Below are 10,932 nucleotides of genomic sequence, written 5' to 3'. Positions count from 1 at the left end.
GCTAGTATCTATAGCCAGCTTCGAAAACACGAACAATAATGGAGACGTCTGGAAACGGTGCATCGGCCACAACGGGTGCATCTACCCTATTTCCTAAATCTGTCCACCTCCCGGCAGAACTTCCGGATGTCTGTGTCATCTTCTATTTTAATCCTATCCCCGACTATCCATTCTTCAGTTTCCAGTCGAAGACCAAGACCCATTGTAACGACCATCGACCCTGACCTTATCATCGTTCATCCTCAGCGATCTCTCCTCGCTATTAATTCCCGAAGGTCTCCCACACGATACGCATTTATTTATAGCGCGACGATCGTCCGAGAGTGTCCACCCTGCGGATGAGCCGTCAATGAAATGTCAACGGGTTACGGTAATTAATTATCCAGATCGCCGATGACTTTTCCAGCGACCGGACGCGAAGGGGAGATACGCTCTCGCAAAAATTCAAAGATGAATGGAGAAAGTAACACTTTCTCCGTTTCGTTCTCGTGCCGCTGAGTAATTGCAATGGCCACGGATTAATAGATCGATGGTGGAACATCCTCGCTGGTTCCGGATCATAATGGCCGACGGAAATCCTCGGTCTGACACCCGAAATTTTCTGTTCAACGATCGCGGCCTGTTACCTGGCTCGCGACACTCGGAACAATGGAGAGGGATTTGTTATGGTCGACTCGATGGAACATCGATTCCTCAGGCGCCTTCGAGCACTACTCTGTTTAAGGCTCCGGGCAAAACGGGCCCAATTGTCCGTGACGATTACTCACGATAATTAGCCGCTGCCCGGTCCTAAAATAGAATGTTGCGCAATAAACCGGTCTTGCCAATTAGTTGTACGATCATTTACTATGTTTCTGGGGTCACCGAAGCGCTGGCTTTACGAATGATTAGGGTAGGTGTCCCGATTCCTGTGCCCCAATTACTGTGCTAAAAGAAAAATTTTACATATATATGAACTGATGATTTATATTTTGTTTTATTACTTGTCTACAGATTATTTACATAGAAAAATATTTTTACCCTGAAGCATGCTATAGTAAATTTTTTCTAATTATACCTCGGTTATGAACAAACCTGGACAATTTGAGAGAAGGAGGTACGATTGTTCAAACCTTGCAACTCGTTTTTATAATTGTTAACAATCGGCGACTGTAAAAACGAGGCGCAAGATTGGAACATATCTACTCTTCCCAAATTGTCATTTTCTGTTTACAAGCCCTAGGACTATTGAAAATAATTCACTGTACCTCGAAACTATGCGAAAAGGATTTTCTAAGCAGACTCGAGTGACAATTTCGCAAGAGGTTCGCTTAGAAAACCGAGCGGAAAGGCCAGTCGACGACTCGATTGATATTCGGGGGACGATCCGAGCCATAATTCAGGGTATGATTTAGCGGGTGCCGGTGCATCGAGCGGATCACACCGCGGGCCCCCGGTTTATGCAGAGTACATGCGTCAGACCTCGACAATGCCCGGTTCTTTCGACGGGCCTCATCAATATCCATAAGTTAAAGGACATCCGTCTTCGAGCGCACACGCGGAATAATTTACAGGGACCAGAGATCGCGGCGACGGAAATCGCTGGCGACGCGCCACTCTGCGAACTACATCGGCAAAATCGAGGAGTGCGGATAGGAAACAGTGTGACGAAATTACAAAATTTTCTCTTTCTCTTTATTATCAATGAGAGAAATAGTCATACACCATATAGTCCGGACCTGGCACCAAGCGATTACCATGTTTATCTTGCATTGCAAAACTTCCTTAGTGATAAGAAATTGGCATCGAGAGAAGATTGTGAAAGTCGATTACAAGAGTTTTTTGCTAATAGGGGCCAAGACTTCTACGAAAGAGACATTATTAAGATACCTTTAAAATGGCAACTAATTATAGAACAAACAGGAAACATGTTAAATAAAGTCTTGAAGTTCACGTAAAAATAATGGATTTCTTTCTCCCCAACCTAATATCATTGATAAACACAAAGTTTCTCATTCCACTAATTGCCATACAGTCCCGTACAAATACAGATCCACCATTATATTTTGTAGTCAGTTCGCGGTTCTAATTCTGTGATTTGTTTCCTCCAGATCGCTACCAGAACGAATTATTTTTATAAATCAATTTTTCGGCGAGTTCTAAACGTACAATTTTATATTTAGTCGAATGTCAGAAGCGTAAGCGTTCGAATACCTTTGTGTACGAGTGTATGTATGTATATTAGTGATCAAATTTTAATTTCCATGCATAAGATTGACATTTCTTCGCGCCGGATACGAGCGGAGGACGTAATTTCCTCTTCAAATCAAAATTTAACTGTACAATAATATGATATTGCCGGGCATCCATCTCAACACTTCACCTGCCGACAGTTACTTGATAGTTTCTCTAACGACAGAAGTTAATAGCCAATTTTCAATAGCCAATTTTCAATAGCCATCGCCTTAATCGATTCTCCGATAGTTTCAACCGTTAATCGGGAATCTAAATAGAACTTCCCTCTGGGATTGTTATTGAAAATGGCAATGGCCTTTCCTAATGAAGCATAATCGTCGAAGCGTTAATGGATTATGCTTGCACCTTTGATGCATCGACGCCGAAGCTCGTAACGGAGCCAATAACGCTAAACTCTGATAAAAGTCGTAAAGATCGATCCGCTCTTTACGGCCTGCCTGGATTTCGATGGAATTGGAAGATGTCGCAAGCAAACGCCGCAGTAAAACCTTTACTGCAGCGATAGGTACAGTGCTCGTTTTATTTGTTCTAGAAGCACTAGGTTGCACAAGAATTATTATTCCAGTAAACGCCAATGAAATACAACAAAACGAAACTTGGTGTACTTTGAAATGCCAAAGGACATGTATGGAAAGTGGCGGAATGTTTCAGCAATTATTTTAGCGGTTTACTCGAGGCTTGCCCCTTAATTCCCATTCGCGCGTTGGTTCTAGCGTAACGGTGGCCCGTAACGACGAGCAAAGACGTTGCCGGGGCGGCAACGGAAGGTGCAGGAAACCGCGTTCGAACGCGTTAGTACACGCGACCGGCGCGGAAAATCTCGCGGATGTGCGAGTCACTGGTTTAAATTGAAGTAAACGCGCGATTAGTTCGGAACAAAGGAATCCCAAGCATTCGTCACCGGTATCTCCCGCAGCTATTGAGACCTCAGCGTGCCACTGACAAGAAAGAATTCGCTGGCGCGGCTTCTCCTCGCATCGCTGCGGATGCAAATTCATACGGGAATGCGAGCCGTGATTTTTGCTTTTCTCGCGGAGGCCGTGAGTCAACGGAACTCGCGTCCAAGATCTGGAGAATCGCGGAGACTTCGATGCCCGGACGCCGCATTCCGCCATTGACGCGCGCGCGCGCGCTCTCGGAAATTACAGATTCGCGAATTCCACGTTTTAGACGGCTTTTAGTTGGCCAATCGGAATTCAGATTTCTAGTTATTAGCGATGGCTACAGGCGATCTACTACATTCCTCGGATTGCTGGCATCGTGGCCTTATGTCGAAGCGCTCCTCATTCCAAGGTAGCAAGGATTCGTGGAAAACCAATGTCAACTTTGTGACTTTGTACAAACTAAATATTCCATGTAAGAAAATATAGATCTCAGAGATTTCTGTAGGCGACGATGGACTCTGATAGCGATGACTAGACTGCGGATTTTTATGCTGAATTAAATGTGTCTGCAGTAACTGCACGATGTAGAAGCTATCAGAACATTTATTTATTTTCTTAATTTTAATGCGTTTATTCTAAATGATTTTCCTGTTTTGAGATTGATTTACTAATTCTTGGTCGATGGTCCGTATTTATTCCGTTCGTGTTTCGCTGGTTCAGTGTATCCCTGCGAGGAGTATTGCACGTTGAACGAAGTCTATTATGGCAGTCACAAAGAGACGATTCCAAGCCTAAATTGGTTTCGTCAATCGTCGATCCGTTCGCCGGTGCAAGCGACGAAAGGAGTTTCTCCACTCAACGTGGCGATCATCCAGTTAGAGAAAAAGCGAAATGTAAATTGACGACCACTCCGTGTTGACGTAATTGATGCTTTGTATGGTATAATTCCTTACGGTTTCCGATTCTTCTAACTTATCGGCGCTAACTTGTCGGAACCGCAATTTCTACTTTATCTGCTCGTAATTTACTTAACTGCGAGGATTTGAGTGACCCAATTCAAATTGGAAACTATTAAGTTAGCCACTAGAGAGGATTCAATGTCATGAGGAGGAGCAAGCGAAGAAGAAGACGCAGAGATGGTGGTCGACGTTTAATCGAAACTGACGAAAGAAATTCGACTGAATAGCAGTGGAAAAGGGCCTAATTGTGAGCGAGAATTGGTCGACCCGGGAATTCAGGCTTCTCAAACTACTCCGCCTTAATTTGGGAGCCGAAACCTACAATTTTCATTGTCGACGCTGCTCATTATTTCTCGATTTCGCAAGAGATCCGCGGCCGTACGACATTATGCAATTTAACGGCGAGGAGGCTGCTCGCTACTCTTTCTTTTATAAAAGCCAATCAACCAGCTCGTGTAATGGTAATCCCGGCAACGACCGTCCTCGAGTCTTCCCATCCAAAAGCAGTCTTAACCAAAACAATGTCTCTCCCTGTTTATCTCTTTTCTTAGAAAAAAGTGATGTTTTTCCAATTTTTCTTCATCTGCGTGTATACATTTTTATATGGTTATCTTATTTACTTGCTAAGTCTGGTGAAATTATAATCATTCATCAGAAATGAGCGAATAGTTCGTTTTATGTTACTGAAAAATTGATATATGGTTTTTATAATTACTTATTAGTTAAATTATCACGTTTTGTAAAAATGCTCGCATGATTTTGCATGGCATCAGCATTCTATTATTATCCAATAAAACATATTAAAATTTTAACAGGTATTTTTATAAGAAACAATTCTTATCAGTTGCTAAGTACCATAAACAATGATTAAAATAGTTATTAGTGAACGACAACCGAAGCTGCAATTAATAATTATTCATATACAAGATTTGTACTTACCTCATTCCTTCTCGAAGTCATCCATTGCGTTTAATGATTAAAATATAAGTACAATGTCCTTGAAATTGGTCCACGAAATTCTTTACAGCTTCAACACTATAACACATTCATCTGAGATGAGAAACATACTATTTATAAAGATACCTTTCATTAGTCTATCCAGTTGTTCTCAATAATTGATCAAATTTATTCAAGGTATCTTTCGAGTTACAAGATAACGAACTACAATAACCTGATCAATTGTCCTGACTCTATTTTATTATTGAATGCCAGACTGTTATTACTTTAATATGGATTGCAAGAACAGGGAAATAATTTTGATATACGAGAATGTGAATTTTAACGTCAATATTACTTACTTAATTCAGCTTCAACGTTGCGTAATTTTCAAATCTCTAAGACGCTGGGTTTCAAACTGGTTGACGATGGTCGATACAAATTAATAACATAAACCAGGAGCAGCACCGTCGCGTCCTCTGTTCCGTTATTGACTGTCGATTCCACGGCAAATGTAACTACCTCTCACATAAAGATGTCACTGACTATACTGAAAATAAATATTATAACGTCCATAGATTTATGTTTATACCTGTCAATTTTCCAGATCAATTTCCAACACGCATGTCCATGAATGTCATTCCATACTGAATGTAGCTCCGTAACTCTGCAATTTCAATAACAAAATTTTATTTAATTATTCACACAAACATATCATATGTTATCCTCATTTTTATGTCGAAATTACATGAATGTAGTATAGAATCGTGACACCATCGTGCTATAAAAGCCTTTAAAACAATAGCTAGTACAATTTGTGACGCTATTCTTACAAAATTTAGTTTTCAATCAAAGATTACACACTACTAAATAGTTATTGATGGAAAGAACGTTTGCGTTTAAGTTCAAATAATACATAACATAGAACCTATAATTATATATATGGCTCCTTTTTATAGCTGTTGACAAACGGCGATTATAAAAACGAGCTGCGAGGCTCAATGTGCTTCTCTTCGCATTTATTTACAAAGTAAAGAACAAATGGAAGAGAATTTACTGTAATTCGAAATACAAGTTTTTGCTTACATTTTCAACATAATTCCACTTCAATTTAAAATATATAAGTAGCAACGTCGGCGAACCGCTCCAGTTCAAACGTAGAATCCAATGGCGACACGAGTGCTCTCGTGTGGCGAATTTTGGAAACCTTATTACAGAACGCTATGGTGGCGCCCTCTCTTAATTCGCGTTGAGAAAGAACTAAAAGATTCGAAGCAACTCTTTCCTGTACAAAAATGTTCTCCGCGATTTCAGTTACGATTTATTGATGAAAAACAATGACTAATGAGACAAAATCAGCTGACATGGGCCAGTCAAACCAACAAGCAGAGGGAGCCCAATTCTGCTCATTAGTTCAGCCACCTAGCGTCAACTGGTCTCGCCTCTCAATGGCCAGTGTTTTTCATTAATAACTCATAAACGAAGCCGCGGATTACATTTGCGCTAAAGAAAAAGTTATTTCAAATAACCTCAGGAACCCCTTATTTCCCGATTGAAAGCGAGTTTTGAGAAAGTCTGTACAATACGAACGCAATCAAATTTTGAATAATACTTATCGCTACACGATGAATTTGTTACAACTTCTTTTTACCAAATGCCTTAGCCGGCGATCGAAAATATATTGTTAACATTATTGCATTGTTCCGCGTTTTATTTAAATTTTATTCTCGAACTTTCATTATCGATACTTCAAACTCTGCATACTTCACGTCAAAATTACTTGCGCACGCACGCGCTTTGTTAATCGGTTCTCGAAAAACGCCGGAGTTTCACCTCTGTGCAAGTCCTTTGTGGTTAAGTGACATTACGTTCATTATTTTCGTTTTTTCATAGCACCTGATAGCACCACTCCTCTTTTTAACCGGTAGACTATTTCAGCGAAATGTCTGCGCTAAACAATATTAGCGTAGCAGTAATATGTTCTAGCAATATGAACCGAAGCATGGAGGCTCATGCCTTCCTCAGGTAATTAGTCCCGATGACGATAGAATTAGTTAAAAAACTGAGTTATAAAAAGTCGGGAACCTATTCGTCACACTGATTTTACTGTTGTTTTTTTTTTTCAGCAAAAAAGGATTCAACGTGAAGAGTTTCGGGACGGGGGACAAGGTCAAGCTTCCCGGGAACGCCCCGGATCGTCCAAATATTTATGACTTCGGAACGACTTACGACGAAATCTACAATGACCTTTTAGCGAAAGACAAGCAATAGTATCCTACCTAATCAAATAATCATATCATCCTTCTCTTTCAGGCAATAAACATGAAGCAGTAGTAACTTCCAGGAAACGGTTTACAGTTCCTTTTCTTTTTTAAATTTGTTGTTAAAATATGTGGTAGTATAGGTCTGTATAATAACAAACAATTTCCTTAACATTAAGATTAGCTACACGCAAACTGGTCTGTTATACATGCTGGACAGAAATCGTAGAATTAAACCTAAGCCAGAACGATTTCAGTTGTCCAAAGACAAATTTGACATCTTGATCACATGTGAGGAACGAGTATACGATCAAGTGATTGAATGTATGGAATCCAGACTTCAAGAGGACAGCCAACCTGTGCACCTAATTAATATTGATATCCAAGATAATCATGAGGAAGCTACAGTTGGATCATTTCTTATCTGCGAATTAGTCACTGTGGTATTTCTATTTCTTTTATGTCTAGAAGATTAATCAATGTCTCCTTGTATAATAATTAAATTGTAATGTTGCAGCTGGCTAATAGCAAAGACCTAGACAATGACATAGATGAAATGCTGCATGAATTTGAGTCAAAGTTTGCAAGAACGATTCTACACACAGTGCTTTTCTATTGAGAGCCTTGTAAGATGCCTGGAACCTGGTGTTCACCAACTGACTTAATTTATAAAAGAAACTAAATCATACCTAACAAAGCATAATACCACATACTCTGGATCAGATTATGTGGAACGAATTTCACTGGTGACAAGAAGGAATTCGATCCGTGCTTCCTATTTAATAAATCATTGCTTTCCATGGGATATGTTTCAGAAATCTGCTGTTTACATTATACCTCTGATCGCTAGCAAAATGTAAAAGCAAGATTTGCAGCCGCGTTTGTTCGACGACATCGAACGTTAATTATGTAAGAATGGGATAGGAAAACGAAATATAAAGGACATAAAATATGAGATATTTTAATTGTATAATATATACGCATATAAGCAAAACAGTAAATTATTCTTATATGTGTATGTATTTTATTGTTAGAATGTACTTGTGATATTTAGAACCAATATGAATCTCTGAAAGATTCACATAACACAGAGATTTGTATGTTACAAAATACTATTCGCTGTTATATAGCGAAAAGACCTTCAACTCGAACAGTTCAAAAAACCGGTATGGTGTTAATAATACCCACCAATCAGTGCCGATCAAGATGAGCGTACAATCTTCTCGTTTTTTCGCGTTTCTTTTTATTCGAATGTTTGTTAATCTTTTTCCATGGTTTTTCTTCAACTAACAAACTCTGAGTGGAACCAAGTACCGATCCTGTATCACTGAAAATTACAAATTGCCGAAATATTATAAAGGATATTCGTACGAACGCTCTATTACTTATTATATATGAATTATTATTGTCAATAATTATACATGGATGACTTTATTGAATAATAAATATACAATAATGTTACATACCTAGAACTACCACGGTACACACCGTGCATCCTTCCCATCATCCCTTTAGTATGTACATTCGAAAATTTGTTTTGAAAGAATACTTTATCTACATCTTCGGAGCTAGTCTTACTCCCTTTATTAGCAAGTATTGTCTTAGCTGGTAAATGTTTATTTGCAGAAATAATTCTCCTTCTTGGAGGGAATGTGTGAAATTTATCTTGCTCTAACGTCGGCGGTGCAACGCAATACAACAGTTTACCATTTACAAAATCCTTTAAAACATAACGCGATGATCGTGGATTATCTGGTTGTCCGTTTTGGGTCATGAAACCTCTATTATCTAAAGTTCAAGGAAACAATCTGATAAGATATTGTTGTACATTACAAAAGATCTGTAATAAATCAGAATTAAACAACTCTAAAATAAATTCAATCACGTACATCCATAAGCATTCAAAATTTCTTCTGCAGTTGGAGGACGGTCAGGATCTTCTCCTTCAATAGGTAAAGGTAACATGATGCCATAAAGATCTTCTATTACGTGTCTTGGTATTAAAGTACCCAGTAACGTGATTGGTGGAACATGGTCCCTCATCTGATCAATTGGTAAAATACCATTCAATATCATTTCTGCTTTGGTGGAAACGAAACTTGGCATTACTAAACCAGGACAATCACAAAGAAGTAGATCCTTGTCCAGAAAAAGTGTTTGAAAATGTTTTGTCTTGCCTGGTGTTGCAGACACTGATACTTTTTTGTCCATTAATAGAGCATTAATCGTGGAACTTTTACCTACATTTGGATATCCTACTAGACCAATTGTTATAATACCTTTAGTGTATGTCTCACCCTTATAAATCGTTTTGAAAAATGATACCAACTGATCTCTACTTAATAACTCTGAGGAGTTTTCTATCTTTGCAGTTTCTTCATTAGTTTCTTCATTCAATTCTTCTGTAGAAGAATTTAGTGGATCTAGATAACTTTCTTCAGGTTCTAAATATTCTTTACTTTCTGCATCAGAAATATTGCTTACACAATCTATATTGTCTGGACCATAACCATCATCGGCACTTTCATATTCACTTTCATCATCTGTATCTTCATCTTCTTCTTCTTTTTCTTCTTCTTTTTCTTCTTCATCTTCATCTTCGTCTTCAAGATTTTCCTCTTCTATTGTCTCATGGACTTTCTGTCCTTCAGCTGCTAACGTAGCAGAAAAGAATGCAACTCCAACGTTAACATCTGAAAAGTACTTTGCCCATTCCTTTCGTTGTTCCTCTGTTAAAAAATCTGCCTTATTAATCAATATTATGTTCATTTTTCTAGGATCTACTTCTTTGACATAGCTTTCCAAATCCTCACACCTAAAAAGCAAGGGATTCCGCGCATCAACAATCTGAACAACAACATCACTACGTTCCACAACTCTCCACAGTTGCCTCCAAAACTCTAGGTTTTTCTCGTAAGGTGTTAACATTAATTCCTCAGCTTCTTGGAGCAGAGACAGTGTGCGTCTCCATTCTAAGAAATGCTCCCTTTCTTTGGCTTGTAATTCCTGAGCCGTAGTGGTAGTATCCCACTTCGGTCTTCTTGGAATCTTGAGCAGACCTTTATTTTTCTTCTGTAAGGCCGATATCTTTTCTTTTTCATCTTTCGAAAGCAATCCGATTCCGCTCTTCGGGTTGACAAATTTAATGTTCAACTTTTCCGCTTGAAATTCTGTTCCAGCTAATTCTGCGGTTGAAAGGAATTCTTGGAAAGAACTTTCTTCCGTGACAGACTGGAGATTAAGTCGTCCCCAATCGTAGCCGTCATTCAACGAAACACTATGGATCTACTTCAAAATATGATTTATAAATAATGAAACATTTCAATCACATGTATCGAAATGCAAAAGGTTATAAATGAAAGCCATTACCTTACCATAGTCATATCATCGCGTTTCTTATGCTTTACAGAACCGAAACGATCCCTAATTAATGCTTTTCCTAAATTTCCAGCTCCAAACTTTTCTTTTTTCCCCATTTTGTATAAATTTCTGTGCTTTCTTAACGGATCATAACACGAGGTTAGCTTTTATCACAACACCACCACCAATCGTTGGAAGTAACTGAATTGCGACGAACGAAATGTCAGAAAATGATTATAATCTGTTTAGTACATAACAACAAATGCAGATAATTCTAATATAATTGAAAACATATAT

At 38.7% G+C, this 10,932-nt stretch overlaps 2 protein-coding genes across 2 annotated transcripts; one reads left to right on the top strand and one right to left on the bottom strand.

Moving 5' to 3' along the window:
• Positions 1 to 6,801: 6,801 nt before the first annotated feature.
• Positions 6,802 to 8,397, top strand: Ssu72 (Ssu72 CTD phosphatase). Its single transcript, XM_078182306.1, has 4 exons — positions 6,802 to 7,039; positions 7,141 to 7,284; positions 7,460 to 7,718; positions 7,793 to 8,397. The coding sequence occupies exons 1-4, from the start codon at positions 6,957 to 6,959 to the stop codon at positions 7,892 to 7,894; spliced, it is 588 nt and encodes a 195-aa protein (XP_078038432.1). The 5' UTR covers positions 6,802 to 6,956; the 3' UTR covers positions 7,895 to 8,397.
• Positions 8,398 to 8,451: 54 nt separating this feature from the next.
• Positions 8,452 to 10,864, bottom strand: Ns3 (nucleostemin 3). The gene is made up of 4 exons (XM_078182305.1): positions 10,650 to 10,864; positions 9,165 to 10,560; positions 8,742 to 9,063; positions 8,452 to 8,602 (listed from the first exon to the last, which is right to left on the bottom strand). Exons 1-4 carry the CDS (start codon positions 10,749 to 10,751, stop codon positions 8,467 to 8,469), a joined length of 1,956 nt encoding a protein of 651 aa, XP_078038431.1. The 5' UTR covers positions 10,752 to 10,864; the 3' UTR covers positions 8,452 to 8,466.
• Positions 10,865 to 10,932: the final 68 nt, after the last annotated feature.

Source organism: Augochlora pura, chromosome 6, assembly GCF_028453695.1.
Source record: "Augochlora pura isolate Apur16 chromosome 6, APUR_v2.2.1, whole genome shotgun sequence".
Classification (NCBI taxonomy): domain Eukaryota; kingdom Metazoa; phylum Arthropoda; class Insecta; order Hymenoptera; family Halictidae; genus Augochlora; species Augochlora pura.
This window is presented reverse-complemented; position numbering and strand designations above follow the sequence as displayed.